Source organism: Oncorhynchus masou, chromosome 14, assembly GCF_036934945.1.
Source record: "Oncorhynchus masou masou isolate Uvic2021 chromosome 14, UVic_Omas_1.1, whole genome shotgun sequence".
NCBI classification, from domain to species: domain Eukaryota; kingdom Metazoa; phylum Chordata; class Actinopteri; order Salmoniformes; family Salmonidae; genus Oncorhynchus; species Oncorhynchus masou.
This window is the reverse complement of record NC_088225.1, coordinates 21875697-21898334: the sequence shown is the minus strand read 5'-3', so window position 1 is coordinate 21898334 and position 22638 is coordinate 21875697. Positions and strand designations below refer to the sequence as shown.

The window sequence follows — 22638 nt, the reverse complement described above, 5'->3', positions numbered from 1 at the left end:
AGTCATCTCTGCTATATTGTCACACACACACTCTTTGTTTAAGGTAGTCCATTGTATCCGATGATGACTTCCACTACTGCTTGTGAGTTCACTGATGACTGTATAATCTGATGCGGGATGCACACTGTTGCCACAGACAGAGCACACAAAGGCCTGTCCTGTTGAGGCCGGTGAAGTCATGGTCTACGTTCAGTCCTTTTTTCCTCGGTCAACTGCACTCCAGGGCAGAGGCCACGCCAGGTGGAGCGTTCCGCAGCAGTCTGGAGGGAGGCAGAGTTTACCCCACACTTCTTTAGTGATGTCTTCAGTTGGGTCCTTTAGACACTTTCTCTGCCCACCTGAAGAGCGACGGCCCAGTTGTAGCTGTCCGTACAGCGTACTTCGCGGCAGGCGGTCCTCCGGCGTCCGGATGGCATCGCCGAGCCATCTAAGCTGGTGGTGTGTGATGGACGCTTCAATACTCATGCAGCTGGTTTTCTGTAGGATCTCTGAGTGCGGAACACGGTCCTGCCAGGTCACTTTCAAAGTGCGTTGAAGGCCTTCTATGTGAAAGGACTCCAGTGTGTCGGCTGTAGACTGTACATGTTTCACCTCCATAAAGGAGTGTAGATACACACACTGCCTGGTAGACTGCAACTTTGGTGTGGAGGTGCAGGTTGCTGTTGTTCAAAACATTCTTCCTTAGCAGTCCAACAGATGACAAAGTCTGTTTGACCTGATTCTGGATATCCTGGTCGAGGGGATGCTTCCAAGATATTTAAAATGTGATTCAATGGGAAGTGAGGAGTCTGAGATGGAGAATGGAGGTGTTTCTGGTGGAGGATCAGATGATCACTGACATAGGACCTCTGTTCTTGGGATGTTAACAGACAGCCCCATTAGGCTGTATGCTCTTACAGCTGCTCTGAGTGTGGCTTGTAGAGCTTCTGGGGTATGTGCCGCAAGAGCGCAGTCATCCGCAAACTGGAGCTCAAGTACTTGTTAAGCTTTGAGCTTCGTGGCAGCTTGGAGCTTTCTAATGTTGAAGAATTTTCCGTCCAATCTGAAGTCCAGAGTCACCCCACTCTCTGTTTCCATGTCCTTGTGCAGGACTGCTGTGACGCACAGGAAGAAGACATTGAATAGGACCGGCGCAAGCACACACCCTTGCCTCACACCAGTACCAATTCTAAAAGGGTTCAGACTCCTGATGGCTAATTCTTACTCTGGCCACCATCTCCTCATGGATCTGACGCAGGACGTTCACACATGTCCCACTGCAGCCATACTGCAGGAGGACCTTCCAAAGGAGTTCACGGTGTACTGTGTCAAAGGCTTTGCAGAGATCCAGAAAGGCCATGAACAGGTCTTGTATCTGTTCACCTAACTTTTCCTGCAGTTGGTGTGCACTGAAGATCATGTCCACCATGCTTCTGTTCATTCTGAAGCTGCACTGGGACTCCGGTAGCAGATCTTCAGTGATGGTGTCGATGATTCTGTGGTGGAAGACCATCACCAGGACTTTGACAGCAACTGGAAGGAATGATATGTCCCTGCTGTTTCCGCAGATGGATTTGCCCCACTTTGATCGGGATGTGCTCTTGTCTCCATATCTCAGAGTGGAACAGGCAAACTGCTCTGGTACAGAGATAGCCCCCCAGTTTTAGGATCTCAGCAGGGATGGAGTCAGATCCAGGAGTTTAGTTATTCTTCAGTGACCTGGTGGTGGTGCAGACCTCAGAAAAGGTGGATGGGAGATCAAGGTTCTGGATGGTGGGCAGTGTTCGGAGCTCCTCCAGGTCTGAGTAGTCAACTGGGCTGGTTTAAGAGGGCTTCACCTCTGGACTATCGTAGTTTGGTCCTTTATGAGAGTGGACCCAACTGCACTTCTTAGAGGACAGAGAAAACTTATTGGGTTGTCTCCGGGGCATCACACAACTTGTGCATGTTTTATCTGTCCCCACCAGGTTGAATGTCTTGTGCTTTGGAGATCCACCACTCATTTTGTCATAGAGTACTCTGTGCCTCCTTCCGCTGCCACACACACACAAACACACACACACACACACACACACACACACACACACACACACACACACACACACACACACACACACACACACACACACACACACACACCAGCACACATGTTCATTCTTCTGCCCTCATAACTACCACTGCTGTCAGTTCTTATCATTCTTTCTTTCCCTCTTCTCTAATGGTTTTGCTATTAAGGTGACTTGAATTATGGGGTTTTGTTTCAACCAGGTTTGAATTTGAAATCATGCCCAACTACCAATGATCTAGTGTCATTTTGGGGTCAATATTTCTTTGAGAAGGTATTGATCAGGTGGTCTAGTAGTGTACTGTCATGCTCAAACTAAAAAAGATATAGTAAATAGGATACTGCTATCTTGAAACAAATGCTGCTGCTATGTGTGTATGTGTGACTATGTCCTGATGTCCTGACAGTGTGTGTGTGTGTGTGTGTGTGTGTGTGTGTGTGTGTGTGTGTGTGTGTGTGTGTGTGTGTGTGTGTGTGTGTGTGTGTGTGTGTGTGTGTGTGTGCGTGTCGTCCAGTCTTCTTTCGTACTCGTGTGTGTCATAAGTTGTGCCTTTACACTGTACTTCACTGTACTGTTGTTTTTGCCTTAGTAGCATGGTGTGTTGATGGGTGTTGTTGCTATGGTGACTGTGGTGTAGATGGTAGTGTTGTTGCCATGGTGACCCTGTCTATAACACTGTCTCTGGCCCTCCAGTGTCTGTGCTCTACTGTGGTAAGTGTTGTTTCTCCCCTCACCTCTGCTTTTGTGTCTAACCGGGTTCTCTCTCTCTCTCTCTCCTCTCCTCTCCTCCCTCTCACCTCCCTTTCTTTATCCCCCTCTCCATTTCTCCTCGCTCTCTGCACATGCCTCCCCCGTTATCTGATTTTCACCCCCTCCCCTTACCTTCTTCACCTCTCCCTTCACTCTTTATTTGCGTATCCATCCCTCTCTCCTTCCCTGTCCCTCTGTCCTCTTCTGTGTGTCTGTGTGTGCCCTACCTGTGCTGTATCCATGGCTGTGGTGTGTGTGTCTTCTCTGTGCTCACACAGCAGCGAAGGAAAGGGAGGCAGCGTGGAAATAACCTCAGTGTATGTACCCTGTCTTCCCCATCTCTCCCCCTTTTTTTCTCTCTCACTCACTGATTCACTCACTCACAATAACCATTTCTCTCTTTCTCTGTCTGTCTCCATCTCTGCCTCTCTCTCCTCATGTCATCTAACATGCTTGTGAATTTCTAAGTCAGTTAAACACAAGGTTCTTGTCTGAACTTATGAAATCCAGTTGAATCAGCTAATTCTGAACTTTTTTTGTCAACACAACAGTTATGTTGCTTCAGTTGATTTGACTTCATGGTTGTGAATTTCTAAGTTGAGTTCACACATAGTGCTTAGCCAATTCAACTTGATTTCATAAGTTTAAAAAAATTGCAACTCAACAAATGTTGTTGACTTGGCTATATACAATTAGTCATTTTGACTGAATCTCAATATGTTTTTGTACAGTGTATGTCTCCCCCTCTCCCTCACCTCTCTCTCTCTCTCTCTCTCTCTGTCCTCTCTCTGAGTTTATCCATGTATGTGTATCTTGTCTTTCCTCTCATTTCTCTCTTTTCTCAAACAATAGCTGGTACTCCTCCCCTCCTAATTGTCTTTGACTACCCTGTTTGTTGACACATAAGCCTGACTGATTGCAGGGTAGGAGCTTCAAGCTCTGATTCTTCCACTAACCGATTTCAATTCAGTTCGAATCGAATGTGTTTTATGGCATGATCACTCAAATGCTAAAACACAAATTAACCCCTATCCTCTGATGTAGATCTTATCTGAAAAGATTTGTTACTGTATGTACACTGAGTATACAACAAATGAGGTGGGAGAATGTTTGGTGGGAGAATGTTTGTTTATTTTATTCATGCCAGCAAAGCCACTACACAACACAACACTAAACAATACATTAATTGCGCTATAACGATGGCAAACGGTGCCGACAAACTGTCAGGGCCTACATAAAGCTGTCCCAACAGCAGAGTTTTCTTTTCAGCACCATGGAGTGAATCCTTGCCGTTGTTATACCTGGCTATCAGTGGAACCTTGTCTAGCAGCGAAACAGTTCATTCAGCCTCATTTACTGCCATTTTAAAAAGATAACTGACATGGCTGACTTGCTTACTGGTAATTGAGAGGTACAAACTATGGCATGTTTTTATTTTACTTTTATTTAACCAGGCAAGTCAGTTAAGAACAAATTCCTATTTTCAATGATGGCCTAGGAACAGTGTTCAGGGGCAGATTGACAGATTTGTACCTTGTCAGCTTGGGGGTTTGAACTTGCAAACTTCCAGTTACTAGTCCAATGTGCTAACCACTGGGCTACCCTGCCGCATAAGGAAATGATGAGAGGCAATCCGTAATTTTGATTACGACATTAATGAGCGAGCTAAGTCGGCGTAGCCAATAACTATTTGTTCAGCGACAGAAATGTACACCGACAGAATTCAGAACAAGGGCTGTTCTTACATTATTTTCCCTGTACACCAAGTCAGAACCGTAGGAAAAATAGAGGGGGCATATAAGCCTAGTTAAATAAAGGTTAAATAAAATAATAAACAAATAAATAAGTAGATAATTATGATGACATTTCTCTAAAACAGGCTATAGGCTACATGTGCACCACCAAGTCAGAACAGTAGGCTAAGTTATGAGAGGGAAAGGGACACAATTATTAAAGTGAGGCATATGGGCTACTAACAGCTTACTACACAACATACACTTAGTATTACTTTCTTAGCTACAGTATACATATCTCCCTGCATATTACATCATTTATGCAGCAGCATACAATACATTTTTGGACTCACCGTTCTGCTGTGCTCACAGGAAGGTGGCTCGACGGTCCTTCTTGTGGGCATGAAACATTGTCATCAAAGTCTGGCTTTCTCTGGATTTATGGTGCTTTCAAGACAACTGGGATTTGGCAAAAACAAGGCAGAATCATGACGTCAGTGATCTTCAGGTCTGAGCTCTAGAAAGAGGCCCGAGTTCCTGACTTGGAATTCTGAGTTGGATGACCGTTCAAAACGTATTTTCCCAGTCAGAGCTCCTTTTTTTCCAGAGTTCCCAGTTGTCTTGAACTCACTGAAATCTGAAATTTCGGGGTTCCGAGTTGCCAGGTGTTTTGAACGCGGCAGAAATCATGCTGGATTGACAATATGGCTAATGTATTCAACCTTTTCTGGCCCATGGTGTTGTGTGTGAATGTTTATCCTTTTAAGCTTGGAAAAGAGACCCTTAAACCAAGACTTGGTCCACACACACCTTCCACCGAATAGCAGGCAGGGGAAGCAAAATAGTAATTGGTTTGCAACATTTATAGTTAGCCACTGATTCCTTCCAAACCACTCATTGTTGAATTTGCGATTTCCAACTTGTTTTGTAATGTTTATGTCCAATGGCCGATGACCACCGATACGTTTTATCTATAATTTCCCTTCATATGACAAAGATTGAAAAGGATTTGCCTGTAGATTGTCGACGTGATTCATGATGATGACTTGATCAGTCCAATCAACGCTACGGTAGATATAACGTGATTTGACTTAATTTTATCTGTGGCCAATGACCTTGAGCCTTCTTGGATGGGCACTTCTAATATAAATCTATGGCAGCACCCAAGGCGGCCTGAACTTTCTAGCTCTTCCTGTAGATTTTGCGGTGACGTAGTGTCCCCATGAGTGACAGAACACTGAGCCAATCACGGCGCACCTGGAGAAGATTGCCAACCCCTATGCTCTGTATTTTCAGCTGGCTGCCCCACCCCCACAGAAAGCACTGAGCAATCGTGAAACACCTGCTGTGTTTTGGAGCTGCCTTACTCAAGAAAGCAAAAAAGAGACCATGTTTGTATGCGGCTTTATTAACACCTCTTGGAACTACTCATCCCGGATCTGGGAGAATTGTCATCAACTACACTAATTAGCATAGCGCAACGGTCCAATTTTTTTACTAGAAAATATTCATATTCATGAAATCACAAGTGAAATATAGTGAAACACAGCTTAGCCATTTGTTAATCACCCTGTCATCTCAGATTTTGAAATTATCCTTTACAGCCAAAGCAAGACAAGCGTTTGTGTAAGTTACCGATAGCCTAGCATAGCATTATGTCCAGCTAGCAGCAGGAAGCTTGGTCACGGAAATCAGAAAAGCAATCAAATGAACCGTTTACCTTTGATGATCTTTGGATGTTTTCACTGATGAGACTCCCAGTTAGCCAGCAAATGTTCCTTTTGTTCCATAAAGATTATTTTTATGCCCAAAATACCTCTGTTTGTTTGTCACGTTATGATCAGAAATACACCGGAAATTGCGGTCACGACAACGCCGAGAAAAAAAATCTAATTATATCCATAATATCGACAGAAACATGGCAAACAATTTTTATAATCAATCCTCAAGGTGTTTTTCAAATATCTATTCGATAATAAATCAACAGGGACAATTGGCTTTTCAGTAGGAGCGAGAGGATAAATGACTACCTCTGTCTTTTATGCAAGAATCACTCTGAGAGCCCTCAGCTGGCCACTTACGCAATGTAGTCGTTTACGCTCATTCTTCAACATAAAGGCGTGAAACTAAGTCAGAATTCTGTAGCCACCTTAGGGAATAGATAGAAAAAGGGATCTGGTTGATATCCCTTTCAATGGCCAATAGGGGTGCATAGGAACACAACGGTTTCAAAATAAGAGGCACTTCCTGATTGGATTTCCCTCAGGGTTTCGCCTGCAATATCAGTTCTGTTATACTCACAGACAGTATTTTGACAGTTTTGGAAACTTTAGAGTGTTTTCTATCCTAAGCTGTCAATTATATGCATATTCTAGCATCTGGTCCTGAGAAATAGGCGGTTTACTTTGGGAACGTTATTTCTCCAAAAATAAAAATAGTGCCACCTAGTTTCAAGAAGTTTTAAATCAAACTTTTTTTTTCTATTGTTTGCAAACTGATATGTGACACGTATTAATGCCAAAAAAACAGGCAAAACAGGCAAAAAATATAGAAATATACAGATGGGGCTCAAAACAGGTGGGGTTCTGCGTTCTTGACCCAAACTGGTGCGCCTGGCACCTACTACCTTACCCTGTTCAAAGGCACTTAAATATTTTCTCTTACCCACCCTCTAAATGGCACACATACACAATCCATGTCTCAATTGTCTCAAGGCATAAACATCCTTTAACCTGTTTCCTCCCTTTCATGCACACTGATTGATGTGGATTTAATAAGTGACATCAATAAGGGATCCTAGCTTTCTCCTGGTCAGTCTATGTCATGGAAAGAACAGGTGTTCTTAATGTTTTGGATACTCGGTGTCTATGCAAAATATAAGCAATATGGCAATAGCTCCACCCTGCCCTCTGATAAGCGAGATGGATTTTTGCCATATTACTAACATCTTGCCTGGTGAATGTGATTATGCGAGGTCAGGATGTTGGAACAAGGCTCATTTACTTACCTCTTTAGTCCTTGTGCCAAGCGGGTGGGGTCAAGGTGTTGATTTGGGATTGGCAAACTCTGCACCCTCTCTCTGTCTCTGTCTCTTCCTGCTGCTGCTGCTCTGTGTTGTGTGTATCATGCCTGTGTGCTTGTCTGTGCTGATGTCATCAATGTGCTGCTGTATTGGTGTTGGTGATGCATGCATGCCAGGATTATGTGTGCCCTTGTTGGAGTGATTTTGTGCGTGTGTACATGCATGTGTGTGTTTGAGTGTGTGTGTATGCTTGGTGAGTGTGTTTGTTGTGTGTGCTTGGTGTGTGTGTGTACATGTGTATTTTTGTGTGTGAGGGTATCCTAGCTACACACTGTCTGCTGGTTTCAGTCCATTATCATCTATTCTGGTTTCAACCTTGAATACCAGGGGAGTTAATTCTACATCCAAATGATCCCTTCGTTCAATAAAGAATCGGAAACCAGCAGACACTGGAGGACTAGTACTGAGCAGGCCTGGTATATACAGTATGCACTATGCAGGTGTGTACCAGTAGCATTATAGGCACTGTCCTGGTGTCCAGCAGCCCTAGGAGGTCAGAGCGGTTCCCCGTGCCCCAGAAAGAGAACTCCTGAGTGGACCTGAGGACTCGGGACAGCTCCTATGTGCACGCTGGCAGAGGGGGCTGGCAGAGCCTTGTGCGCAGCCTGGATTGTGTTGTGATTTTGGGGGAGTGATTGGGTGGGGACGGGGTGGGTTAGTCTTTTGGGGGGGATAAGGAGATACTGACCTATCTTTCCAGATGAAGTCCTGGATGCATGTCAGGCATGGCCTATTGCCTCCCTTTCATCTCCCTTTCTTCTTACTGATGTTTGTCTTCTTCCTCTTCTCTTTTTATTCTCTCAATCTCTCTCTCTTTCTCTCTCTCTCCCTCTCTCTCTCTGTCTCTTTCTCTCTCTCTGCCTGAGGCAGCATGGTGTATATATGATACTAATACAGGCATGTGTGTGGAACAGTATGGGGGGGGGTTGTCATGGGTTACCTGGTGCCCACCTCTACAAGGTTATACTGTATATGGTAGGAATGTGAAAGCACACACATGTAAAAGTCAGGTAAACAACTATACAGTATATACAGTACACACACACACACACACACACACACACACACACACACACACACACACACACACACACACACACACACACACACGTCGACAAGAAAGTCTACATTCCTCCGTTTCCCCATTATGTCTGGAGACTATAGAATGGAGACATGAGGAAAGTAAACCTGAGAAGCCTGCTGTGTGACTACTCTTCTCCTCTCTGTCCACTCTCTCTCATCCCTCTCTCTCTCTCTCATCCCACTCTCCCATCATCCCTCTCTCTCTTTCTCCATCCCACTCTCCCATCATCCCTCTCTCTCTTTCTCCATCCCACTCTCCCATCATCCCTCTCTTTTCTCCATCCCACTCTCCCATCATCCCTCTCTCTCCCACTTCTCCATCCCACTCTCCCATCATCCCTCTCTCTCTTTCTCCATCCCACTCTCCCATCATCCCTCTCTCTCTTTCTCCATCCCACTCTCCCATCTCTCTCTCTTTCTCCATCCCACTCTCCCATCCCATCCCCATCTCTCTCTCTTTCTCCATCCCACTCTCCCATCATCCCTCCTCTCTCTCCATCACTCTCCCATCATCCCTCTCTTTCTCCATCCCACTCTCCCATCATCCCTCTCTCTCTTTCTCCATCCCACTCTCCCATCATCCCTCTCTCTCTTTCTCCATCCCACTCTCCCATCATCCCTCTCTCTTTCTCCATCCCACTCTCCCATCATCCCTCTCTCTCTTTCTCCATCCCACTCTCCCATCATCCCTCTCTCTCTTTCTCCATCCCACTCTCCCATCATCCCTCTCTCTCTCTCCATCCCACTCTCCCATCATCCCTCTCTCTCCATCCCACTCCCCATCATCCCTCTCTTTTCTCCATCCCACTCTCCCATCATCCCTCTCTCTCTTTCTCCATCCCACTCTCCCATCATCCCTCTCTCTTTTCTCCATCCCACTCTCCCATCATCCCTCTCTCTTTTCTCCATCCCACTCTCCCATCATCCCTCTCTCTCTTTTCTCCATCCCACTCTCCCATCATCCCTCTCTCTCTTTCTCCATCCCACTCTCCCATCATCCCTCTCTCTTCTCCATCCCACTCTCCCCATCCCACTCTCCCATCCCATCCCCATCATCCCTCTCTTTCTCCATCCCACTCTCCCATCATCCCTCTCTCTCTTTCTCCATCCCACTCTCCCATCATCCCTCTCTCTCTCTCCATCCCACTCTCCCATCATCCACTCTCTCCATCCCACTCTCCCATCATCCCTCTCTCTCTTTCTCCATCCCACTCTCCCATCATCCCTCTCTTTTCTCCATCCCACTCTCCCATCATCCCTCTCTCTCTTCTCCATCCCACTCTCCCATCCCCTCTCTCTTTCTCCATCCCACTCTCCCATCATCCCTCTCTCTTTCTCCATCCCACTCTCCCATCATCCTCTCTCCCATCATCCCTCTCTCTCTTTTCTCCATCCCACTCTCCCATCATCCCTCTCTCTCTTTCTCCATCCCACTCTCCCATCATCCCTCTCCACTTTCTCCATCCCACTCTCCCATCATCCCTCTCTCTCTTTCTCCATCCCACTCTCCCATCATCCCTCTCTCTCTTTCTCCATCCCACTCTCCCATCATCCCTCTCTCTTTTCTCCATCCCACTCTCCCATCATCCCTCTCTCTCTTTCTCCATCCCATCATCTCCCATCATCCCTCCCTCTCTCTTTCTCCATCCCACTCTCCCATCATCCCTCTCTCTCTCCATCCCACTCTCCCATCCCCTCTCCATCCCACTCTCCCATCATCCCTCTCTCTCTTTCTCCATCCCACTCTCCCATCATCCCTCTCTCTCTTTCTCCATCCCACTCTCCCATCATCCCTCTCTCTCTCTTTCTCCATCCCACTCTCCCATCATCCCTCTCTCTCTTTCTCCATCCCACTCTCCCATCATCCCTCTCTCTCTTTCTCCATCCCACTCTCCCATCATCCCTCTCTCTCTTTCTCCATCCCACTCTCCCATCATCCCTCTCTCTCTTTCTCCATCCCACTCTCCCATCATCCCTCTCTCTTTCCCACTCTCCATCCCACTCTCCCATCATCCCTCTCTCTTTTCTCCATCCCACTCTCCCATCATCCCTCTCTCTTTTCTCCATCCCACTCTCCCATCATCCCTCTCTTTTCTCCATCCCACTCTCCCATCATCCCTCTCCCTCCATCCCACTCTCCCATCCATCCCACTCTCCCATCATCCCTCTCTCTTCTCCATCCCACTCTCCCATCATCCCTCTCTCTCTTTCTCCATCCCACTCTCCCATCATCCCTCTCTCTTTTCTCCATCCCACTCTCCCATCATCCCTCTCTCTCCCTTCTCCATCCCACTCTCCCATCATCCCTCTCTCTCTTTCTCCATCCCACTCTCCCATCATCCCTCTCTCTCTTTCTCCATCCCACTCTCCCATCATCCCTCTCTCTCATCCCACTCTCCCATCATCCCTCTCTCTCTTTCTCCATCCCACTCTCCCATCATCCCTCTCTCTCTTTTTCTCCATCCCCATCTCCCTCCCTCCATCCCATCCCTCCCATCTCCATCCCACTCTCCCATCATCCCTCTCTTCTTTCTCCATCCCACTCTCCCATCATCCCTCTCTCTCTTTCTCTCCATCCCACTCTCCCATCATCCCTCTCTCTCTTTCTCCATCCCACTCTCCCATCATCCCTCTCTCTCTTTCTCCATCCCACTCTCCCATCATCCCCCTCTCTCTCTCTCTCATCCCACTCTCCCATCATCCTTCTCTCTCTCTCTCTTTCTCATCACACTCTCCCATCATCCCTCTCTCTCTCTCTCTCTTTCTCCATCCCACTCTCCCATCATCCCTCTCTCTCTTTCTCCATCCCACTCTCCCATCATCCCTCTCTCTCTCTCTCTCCATCCCACTCTCCCATCATCCCCCTCTCTCTCTCTCTTTCTCCATCCCACTCTCCCATCATCCTTCTCTCTCTCTCTCTCTTTCTCATCACACTCTCCCATCATCCCTCTCTCTCTTTCTCCATCCCACTCTCCCATCATCTCTCTCTCTCTTTCTACATCCCACTCTCCCATCATCCCTCTCTCTCTCTCTCTCTTTCTCCATCCCACTCTCCCATCATCCCCCTCTCTCTCTCTCTCTCTCTCTTTCTCCATCCCATTCTCCCATCATCCCTCTCTCTTTCTCTATCCCACTCTCCCATCATCCCTCTCTCTTTCTCTATCCCACTCTCCCATCATCCCCCTCTCTCTCTCTCTGTCTTTCTCCATCCCACTCTCCCATCACCCCTCTCTCTCTTTCTCTCTCTCTTTCTCCATCCCACTCTCCCATCATCCCTCTCTCTCTCTCTTTCTCCATCCCACTCTCCCATCATCCCTCTCTCTCTCTCTCCCATCCCTCTCTCCCATCCCACTCTCCCATCATCCCTCTCTCTCTCTTCTCCATCCCACTCTCCCATCATCCCTCTCTCTCTCTCTCTCTCTCTCTTTCTCCATCCCACTCTCCCATCATCCCTCTCTCTCTCTTTCTCCATCCCACTCTCCCATCATCCCCCTCTCTCTCTCTCTCTTTCTCCATTCTACTCTCCCATCATCCCTCTCTATCTCTCTCTCTTTCTCCATCCCACTCTCCCATCATCCCTCTCTCTCTCTCTCTCTCTCTCTCTCTCTCTTTCTCCATCCCACTCTCCCATCATCCCTCTCTCTCTTTCTCCATCCCACTCTCCCATCATCTCTCTCTCTCTCTCTCTCTCTTTTCTCCATCCCACTCTCCCATCATCCCTCCTCTCTCTCTCTCTCTCTCTCTTTCTCCATCCCACTCTCCCATCATCCCTCCCTCTCTCTCTCTTTCTCCATCCCACTCTCCCATCATCCCTCCCTCTCTCTCTCTCTCTTTCTCCATCCCACTCTCCCATCATCCCTCTCTCTCTCTCTCTCTCCATCCCACTCTCCCATCATCCCTCTCTCTCTCTCTTTCTCCATCCCACTCTCCCATCATCCCCCTCTCTCTCTCTCTCTCTTTCTCCATCCCACTCTCCCATCATCCCTCTATCTCTCTCTCTTTCTCCATCCCACTCTCCCATCATCCCTCTCTTTCTCCATCCATCTCCCATCATCCCTCTCTCTCTCTCTCCATCCCACTCTCCCATCTCCCCCTCTTTCTCCATCCCACTCTCCCATCATCCCTCTCTCTCTCTCCATCCCACTCTCCCATCATCCCTCTCTCTCTCTCTTCTCCATCCCATCTCTCTCTCCCATCATCCCTCTCTCTCTTTCTCCATCCCACTCTCCCCCATCATCCCTCTCTCTCTCTCTCTTTCTCCATCCCACTCTCCCATCATCCCTCTCTCTCTTTCTCTCCATCCCACTCTCCCATCATCCCCATCTCTCTCTCTTTCTCATCACACTCTCCCATCATCCCTCTCTCTCTCTCTCTTTCTCCATCCCACTCTCCCATCATCCCTCTCTCTCTCTCTCTCTTTCTCCATCCCACTCTCCCATCATCCCTCTCTCTCTCTCTCTCTTTCTCCATCCCACTCTCCCATCATCCCTCTCTCTCTTTCTCCATCCCACTCTCCCATCATCCCTCTCCTCTCCCACTCTCCCATCTCCCTTCATCCCTCCCACTCTCCCATCATCCCTCTCTCTCCATCCCACTCTCCCATCATCATCCCACTCTCCCATCATCCCTCTCTCTCTCTCTCTCCATCCCACTCTCCCATCATCCCTCCCTCTCTCTCTCTCTCTCTCTCCTTTCTCCATCCCACTCTCCCATCATCCCTCTCTCTCTTTCTCCATCCCACTCTCCCATCATCCCTCTCTCTCTTTCTCCATCCCACTCTCCCATCATCCCTCTCTCTCTTTCCCACTCTCCCATCATCCATCCCACTCTCCCATCATCCCTCTCTTCTTTCTCCATCCCACTCTCCCATCATCCCTCTCTCTTTTCTCCATCCCACTCTCCCATCATCCCTCTCTCTCTCCATCCCACTCTCCCATCATCCCTCTCTCTCCATCCCACTCTCCCATCATCCCTCTCTCTCTTTCTCCATCCCACTCTCCCATCATCCCTCTCTCTTTCTCCATCCCACTCTCCCATCATCCCTCTCTCTCCCATCATCCCACTCTCCCATCATCCCTCTCTTTCTTCTCCATCCCACTCTCCCATCATCCCTCTCCCTCTCTCTTTCTCCATCCCACTCTCCCATCATCCCTCTCTCTTTTCTCCATCCCACTCTCCCATCATCCCTCTCTCCATCTCTCCCATCATCCCTCTCTCTCTCTTTCTCCATCCCACTCTCCCATCATCCCTCTCTCTCTTCTCCTCCATCCCACTCTCCCATCATCCCTCTCTCTCTCTCCATCCCACTCTCCCATCATCCCTCTCTCTCTCTCCATCCCACTCTCCCATCATCCCTCTCTCTCTTCTCTCCATCCCACTCTCCCATCATCCCTCTCTCTCTCCATCCCACTCTCCCATCTCCCTCTCTCTTCTCTCCATCCCACTCTCCCATCATCCCTCTCTCTCTTTCTCCATCCCACTCTCCCATCTCCTCTCTTCTCTCATCCCACTCTCCCATCATCCCTCTCTCTCTTTCTCCATCCCCATCTCTCCCTCATCCCACTCTCTCTCCATCCCACTCTCCCATCATCCCTCTCTCTCTCTTCTCTTTCATCCATCTCCCATCATCTCCCATCATCCCACTCTCCCATCCCTCTCTCCTCTCTCTCTCTTTCTCCATCCCACTCTCCCATCATCCCTCTCTCTCTTTTCTCCATCCCACTCTCCCATCATCCCTCTCTCTCTTCTCTCCATCCCACTCTCCCATCATCCCTCTCTCTTCTCCATCCCACTCTCCCATCATCCTCTCTCTCTTTCTCCATCCCACTCTCCCATCATCCCTCCTCTTTTCTCCATCCCACTCTCCCATCATCCCTCTCTCTCTTTCTCCATCCCACTCTCCCATCCCACTCTCCCATCATCCCTCTCTCCATCCCACTCTCCCATCTCCTCTCTCTTTCTCCATCCCACTCTCCCATCATCCCTCTCTCTCTTCTCCATCCCACTCTCCCATCATCCCTCTCTCTCTCTCTCTCTCCATCCCACTCTCCCATCATCCCTCTCTCTTTTTCTCCATCCCATCCCCATCATCTCCCATCATCCCTCTCTCTCTTTCTCCATCCCACTCTCCCATCATCCCTCTCTCTCTCTTCTCCATCCCACTCTCCCATCATCCCTCTCTCTCTTTCTCCCACTCTCCCATCATCCCTCTCTCTCTTTCTCCATCCCACTCTCCCATCATCCCTCTCTCTCTTTCTCCATCCCCATCATCCCTCCCATCATCCCACTCTCCCATCATCCCTCTCTCTTCTCCATCCCACTCTCCCATCATCCCTCTCTCCTCTCTCTCTCTCTCTCCATCCCACTCTCCCATCATCCCTCTCTCTTTCTCCATCCCACTCTCCCATCATCCCTCTCTCTCTTTCTCCATCCCACTCTCCCATCATCCCTCTCTCTCTTTCTCCATCCCACTCTCCCATCATCCCTCCCATCCCACTCTCCCATCATCCCTCTCTCTTTCTCCATCCCACTCTCCCATCATCCCTCTCTCTCTTTCTCCATCCCACTCTCCCATCATCCCTCTCTCTCTTTCTCCATCCCACTCTCCCATCATCCCCCATCTCTCTCTTTCTCCATCCCACTCTCCCATCATCCCTCTCTCTCTTCTCCCCATCCCATCATCTCCCATCCCATCTCCCATCATCCCTCTCTTTCTCCATCCCACTCTCCCATCATCCCTCTCTCTCTCATCCCACTCTCCCATCATCCCTCTCTCTCTTTCTCCATCCCACTCTCCCATCATCCCTCTCTCTCTTCTCATCCCACTCTCCCATCATCCCTCTCTCTCTCCATCCCACTCTCCCATCATCCCACTCTCTCCACATCCCATCATCCTCTCTCTCCATCCCACTCTCCCATCATCCATCCCACTCTCCCATCATCCCTCTCTCTCTCTTCTCTCCATCCCACTCTCCCATCATCCCTCTCTCTCTTCTCTCTCATCCCACTCTCCCATCATCCCTCTCTCTCTCTCCCATCATCTCCATCCCACTCTCCCATCATCCCTCTCTCTCTCTCTCTCCATCCCACTCTCCCATCATCCCTCTCTCCATCCCCCACTCTCCCATCATCCCTCTCTCTCTCTCTTCTCCATCCCACTCTCCCATCATCCCTCTCTCTCTCTCTCTCCATCCCACTCTCCCATCATCTCCATCCCACTCTCCCATCATCCCTCTCTCTCTTCTCTCCATCCCACTCTCCCATCATCCCTCTCTCTCTCTCTCTCTCTTCTCCATCCCACTCTCCCATCATCCCTCTCTCTCTCCCCATCATCCCTCCTCCTCTCTTTCTCCATCCCACTCTCCCATCATCCCTCTCTCTCTCTTCTCTCATCCCCACTCTCCCATCATCCCTCTCCCATCATCCCTCTCTCTCTCTCTTCTCCATCCCACTCTCCCATCATCCCTCTCTCTCTCTCTCTCTCTCCCACTCTCCTCATCATCTCCCATCATCCCTCTCTCTCTTTCTCCATCCCACTCTCCCATCATCCCTCCCTCTCTCTCTCTTTCTCCATCCCACTCTCCCATCATCCCTCTCTCTCTCTCTTTCTCCATCCCACTCTCCCATCATCCCTCTCTCTCTCTTTCTCCATCCCACTCTCCCATCATCTCCATCTCTTTCTCCATCCCATCATCCCTCTCTCTCTCTTCTCTCCATCCCACTCTCCCATCATCCCTCCCTCTCCATCCCATCTCCCATCATCTCTCTCTCTCTCCCACTCTCCCCATCATCCATCCCACTCTCCCATCATCCCTCTCTCTCTCTCTCTTTCTCCATCCCACTCTCCCATCATCCCTCTCCTCTCTCTCCTCTCTCTCTTCTCCATCCCACTCTCCCATCATCCCCTCTCTCTCTCTCTTCTCTCCATCCCACTCTCCCATCATCCCTCTCTCTCTTCTCCATCCCACTCTCCCATCATCCCTCTCTCTTCTCCCACTCTCTCCCTCTCTCTTTCTCCATCCCACTCTCCCATCATCCCTCTCTCTCTCTTCTCCATCCCACTCTCCCATCCCACTCTCCCATCCCATCCCTCCTCTCTCTTTCTCTCCATCCCACTCTCCCATCATCCCTCTCTCTCTTTCTCCATCCCACTCTCCCATCATCCCTCTCTCTTTCTCTCATCCCACTCTCCCATCATCCCTCTCTCTCTCTCTCTTTCTCCATCCCACTCTCCCATCATCCATCCCTCTCTCATCCATCCCACTCTCCCATCATCCCTCTCTCTCTTTCTCCATCCCACTCTCCCATCATCCCTCTCTCTCTCTTCCCTCCATCCCACTCTCCCATCATCCCTCTCTCTTTCTCCATCCCACTCTCCCATCATCCCTCTCTCTCTCTTTCTCCATCCCACTCTCCCATCATCCCTCTCTCTCTTTCTCCATCCCACTCTCCCATCATCCCTCTCTTCTCCATCCCACTTTCTCCATCCCACTCTCCCATCATCCCTCTCTCTCTCTCTCTCCATCCCACTCTCCCATCATCCCTCTCTCTCTTCTCCATCCCACTCTCCCATCATCCCCCTCTCTCCCACTCTCCCATCCCACTCTCCCATCATCCCTCTCTCTCTCTCTCCCATCTCCATCTCTCTCCATCCCACTCTCCCATCCCACTCTCCCATCATCATCCCTCTCTCTCTTTCTCCATCCCATCTCTCCCATCATCCCTCTCCCTCCATCCCACTCTCCCTCTCTCCATCCCACTCTCCCATCATCCCTCTCTCTTTCTCCATCCCACTCTCCCATCATCCCTCTCTCTCCATCCCACTCTCCCATCTCCCTCTCCCATCTCTCCCATCATCCCTCCATCCCACTCTCTCCCCATCATCCCTCTCTCTTTCTCCATCCCATCTCCCATCATCCCTCTCTCTCTCCATCCATCCCACTCTCCCATCATCCCTCTCTCTCTTTCTCCATCCCACTCTCCCATCATCCCTCCTCTTTCTCCATCCCACTCTCCCATCATCCCTCTCATCCCACTCTCCCTCTCTCTCTTCTCCATCCCACTCTCCCATCATCCCTCTCTCTTTCTCCATCCCACTCTCCCATCATCCCTCTCTCTCTTTTCTCCATCCCACTCTCCCATCATCCCTCTCTCTCTTCTTTCTCCATCCCACTCTCCCATCATCCCTCTCTCTCTCTCTCCATCCCACTCTCCCATCATCCCTCTCTCTCTTTCTCCATCCCACTCTCCCATCATCCCTCTCTCTCTTCTCTCCATCCCACTCTCCCATCATCCCTCTCTCTCTCTCTTTCTCCATCCCACTCTCCCATCATCCCTCTCTCTCTCTTTCTCCATCCCACTCTCCCATCATCCCTCTCTCTCTCTCTCTCTCTCCATCCCACTCTCCCATCATCCTCTCTCCATCTCTCCCATCATCCCTCTCTCTCTCTTTCTCCATCCCACTCTCCCATCATCCCTCTCTCTCTCTCTCTCTCCATCCCACTCTCCCATCATCCCCATCATCCCTCTCTCTTTCTCCATCCCACTCCCATCATCCCATCCCACTCTCCCATCATCCCTCTCTCTCTTTCTCCATCCCACTCTCCCATCATCCCTCTCTCTCTCTCTCTTTCTCCATCCCACTCTCCCATCATCCCTCTCTCTCTCTTCTCCTCCCATCCCATCTCCCTCCCCTCTCTCTTTCTCTCCCACTCTCCCATCCCACTCTCCCATCATCCCTCTCCCTCCCACTCTCCCCATCATCCCTCTCTTCTTTCTCCATCCCACTCTCCCATCATCCCTCTCTCTCTCTCTCTCTCTTCTCCATCCCACTCTCCCATCATCCCTCTCTCTCTCTCTCTCTCTCTCTTTCTCCATCCCCATCATCTCCCCATCATCCCTCTCTCTCATCCCCACTCTCTCTCTCTCTCTCTCTTCTCCATCCCACTCTCCCATCATCCCTCCCTCTCTCTCTCTCCCACTCTCTCCATCCCACTCTCCCATCATCCCTCCCTCTCTCTCTCTTTCTCCATCCCACTCTCCCATCTCCCCATCATCCCTCTCTCTCTCTCTTTCTCCATCCCACTCTCCCATCATCCCTCTCTCTCTTTCTCCATCCCACTCTCCCATCATCCCTCTCTCCCATCCCCTCTCATCCCACTCTCTCTCTCTCTCTCTTTCTCCATCCCACTCTCCCATCATCCCTCTATCTCTCTCTCTCTCTCCATCCCACTCTCCCATCATCCCTCCTCTCTCTCTCTCTCTCTCTCCCACTCTCTCTCTCTCTCTCTTTCTCCATCCCACTCTCCCATCATCCCTCTATCTCTCTCTCTCTCTTTCTCCATCCCACTCTCCCATCATCCCCCCTCTCTCTCTCTCTCTCTCTCTCTTTCTCCATCCCACTCTCCCATCATCCCTCCCTCTCTCTCTCTCTCTTTCTCCATCCCACTCTCCCATCAACCCTCCCTCTCTCTCTCTCTCTCTCTTCTCCATCCCACTCTCCCATAATCCCTCCCTCTCTCTCTCTCTCTTTTCTCCATCCCACTCTCCCATCATCCCTCCCTCTCTCTCTCTCTCTCTTTTCCATCCCACTCTCCCATAATCCCTCCATCTCTCTCTCTCTCTCTCTCTTCTCCCCACTCAGACTATAACAGATAATAGTCCTATGAAACGCTCGGCCTCCTCCCTTGGTCACAGTCGATCTGGGAGGGGCCAGAGGGAAAGGGGTGGGGCCGATGATTATGCAATGGAGTATGTGATCCCCGAGGAGGGCGGAGCACCGAGGCACAGCCACCGACGCCGCGACCGAAGCCACCGGGCCTCCGAGCGGTCACTGTGTCGATATACAGACGCAGATACAGGTCAGAGACAGAGACAGAATGAGTGTGCATGCATTGGTCAGGAACGGTTCAGAATGTGTGTGAGTCAGAGAGTGTGTGAGGAGAACGTGCTTAGTTTCCTGAGTTGTTACTGTATCAAAGTGTGTTTGATGTTGTCATGTTGTCATGGTTACAAAGACACTAGAGATACCATGATGACAAGAATAACTGGCCTCCATTCCAGCAGGACTGGGCACAGACTTGAGCACCACCACTCAGTCAGGTGACCTGCCACCCAAGGAGAAGGAGCGTGACCGCGACAGAGACCGCGGTAGGCAGAAAGACCGCAAACACCACCACCATCACCACCACCATCACAGCGGCTCTGTGGACAAGGAGCGCTACACACCAGACCGCGCCGACCGGGGGGGAGAGCACGGTGGTCACAGACAGCCCCGAGGAGACAGAGACCACGACCGGGATAGGGAGCACGACCGTCGCTGGTCACGGTCACCCAGCGAGGGCAGAGAGTGCATGACACACAGACAGGTGGGCTTCTATGATGTGTGTCAACATTGAACCACCTTCCTAACTGTTTTAGCCTCAGGTTCTCCTTTTAGTTCTACCTTGAGTGTCTCCCCCATCTCCTTGGCCTAAATATCTTTAGGCGGCTGACTGTCTCTTGCGTTTCCCTTTTTGACACTTCCATACATTGTCTATTCATTAACTATTGTTGTTTATAGGATTCAGCAGTTTAGACACACACTTACACACAGAGGTGATTGGTTAACAACCTAGATTCAGATAAGAGACAGACTGAACAAGGCAACAACACTGAAAGAGTGCATTGTGGGTACCTTCACAATCACCATTTTGAGGCCTACTGTGTCAGATCTGATCTCCTTTCTTTTCTCCTGTTGTTTTTGTGTCCTCTCTTTATTCTTCATGACTCATCGCTTTTCTCTGTTTTCTACGGTGTATGCTGACTCCCATCATTTTCTATATATCTCTTTCTTTCTTGCTTTTTTATGTCTTTCTTTTCCCGGCATCCTTCCTTCCCCTCACACTTTCCTGATTGCTCTCTTCTTCTTCTTCTCGTTGCTGTTGTTGTTCTTGTTGTTATTGTCTGTTGTTCTCTCTCCCTCTCTTTATTTATCTCTCCTTGTATTTCTCTTTCTCTCTTTTTCTCTCTCCCTTTCTTTTCCCTCCCTCCCTCCCTCCCTCCCTCCCTCCCTCCCTCCCCCTCCCTCCCTCCCTCCCTCCCTCCCTCCCTCCCTCCCTCCCTCCCTCCCTCCCTCCCTCCCTCTTCTTCCTTCCTCCCTCTCTCTCTTCCTTCTTACCTATCTCTCTCTCCCTCCCTCTCTCCCTCTTCCTCCCTTTCTCTCTTCCTCCCTCTCTCTCTTCTTCCCTCTCTCTGTCCGTGTCGTCGTTAATTTTATGGTTCTTTTTTTATTTGCCTTCAATGTTTGTGTAGGGCAGTAGTTCGGTGAGCGAAAGTCCCGCTCCCTCTACCTCGGGGACCAGTACCCCGAGACGAGGCCGTCGGCAACTCCCTCAGACCCCGGCAACGCCCCGCCCACACGTCACCTACTCTCCTGTCGTCCGTAAAGCCATGGCCACACCTCCCGGAGCCCAGCCCCTGGGGCGCAATCCCGCCCCCGCCCCTCACCGCTTTTCCCCTGAGCCCCCCCAGGGACCTCCCCCGCCCCACCATGGCTCACCCAACCAAGCCTGTCACCCCCCTCCCCGCTGGGGGGATGGGGGAGGAGGAGGAGGAGGAGAGAGTGGGTCGCTGGAGGGCGACGGCTGCTTCTACAACCAGGACTACCAGGATTACAACCGTGAGCACCACAAACCGCCTCCCTACGAGCAGAGCCCCACACAGGGCAACCCTCACAAACCTCATCCCCTCAACCACCCTACTCTCCCCGTGCTAAACCATCCCCCAACCCCACAGCAGCAGCACCCTATCAACCCGCACCCAAACAACCCCCACCCCAACAACCCACACTCCCGCACCTCGCCCAGGACTTCCCGCCACGCGCCCCCACCCAACACCATCCCCACCCCCCAAGGGCAGCAGCCTCCCCCCACTCGACGCCTCCCCAACGGCTACCGTGCCTCCTCCCCCTCCTCGCAACACCACCACGGCCCCACCCACCCCGGGCCCCATAAGGTCCCCCCTCCCCAGCCTAGAGGGCCCCGCACTAAAGACCTGCACGAACCCTACAACAACACGGATGACAACAGGTGCTAGCCTCTGGAGACTATGGAGGGAGGGAGGGATGGATGGAGGGAGGGGAGGGATGGATGGAGGGAGGGATGGATGGAGGGAGGGAGGGAGGGCTCAACCACACTGTCTGAGTTATCAGTCCCTACCTCCCAGCCCAGGGAAACACACAGCCAGAGCACTGATCACCATGAGACAGGGGAAACCAAGGCATGATTCTTTCTTTCCTTATTTCCGTTTGTTTTTCTTTTCGTTTCTTCTGCTGCTCAGTGTTTCCCGGGGATGGAGGGAGTGAGGAAGGGGTAGTTAGAATAAAGGGATGAGGAGGAGGACCACTGAAGGATGAGTGGAAATTAGTGAACAGGGTATGGAGTACAAACCAATTCCTCCTCCAAAAACTATGGAACCCAGCTCATCAGATGCAAGGAGACAAAAATGGATGATTTCAAAATGGATGATACGGGGACGGATGCTTTTCTCAACGTATCATGATGCTACGCCTCTGGAAACAATATTAAAAAGACCAAGACGTCATCAAAAGACCAAGACGTCATCACGTAATCAACGCAAGAAACTAAGTGGAGTTGCGTTAGTTTCAAAAACCACCAACCCCGATGATGGGGAGTTATTGATGAGTTTTATCATCTGTGTTTACTGTTAATAATGACATCAGTGATGATGAGCCTTCCACCTGAGTGCGGTGGGGGGAGTGGGGGGGACACCGGGACACACACCCTAACTCTGAACGAGGGGGGGGTTATGTCGGCGGAATCTATCCATTCCAACCCCTCAACCCCCCAAAAAAGATTCTGCCCCAACCGAGTAGAGAAGAAACATAAAAAAGTGGATGGTGAACATAAAAAAAATAAACTTAAAAACAAACATTTTCTTCAGTATT

At 50.0% G+C, this 22638-nt stretch overlaps 1 protein-coding gene and 1 pseudogene across 1 annotated transcript in view; both read left to right on the top strand.

Moving 5' to 3' along the window:
* LOC135554531 (voltage-dependent P/Q-type calcium channel subunit alpha-1A-like) overlaps window positions 1-21790 on the top strand; it is a 186226-nt gene extending 164436 nt beyond the window's left edge. The window contains exons 47-50 of the mRNA XM_064986875.1: window positions 3074-3112; window positions 19336-19552; window positions 19758-20059; window positions 20985-21790. Coding sequence (XP_064842947.1) covers window positions 3074-3112; window positions 19336-19552; window positions 19758-20059; window positions 20985-21767 — 1341 coding nt within the window. The 3' untranslated portion in view covers window positions 21768-21790. The remainder of the gene's footprint in view (window positions 1-3073; window positions 3113-19335; window positions 19553-19757; window positions 20060-20984) is intronic.
* The window catches only part of LOC135554533 (Ig mu chain C region membrane-bound form-like), a 526132-nt pseudogene that overhangs the window by 365051 nt on the left and 138443 nt on the right, over window positions 1-22638 (top strand).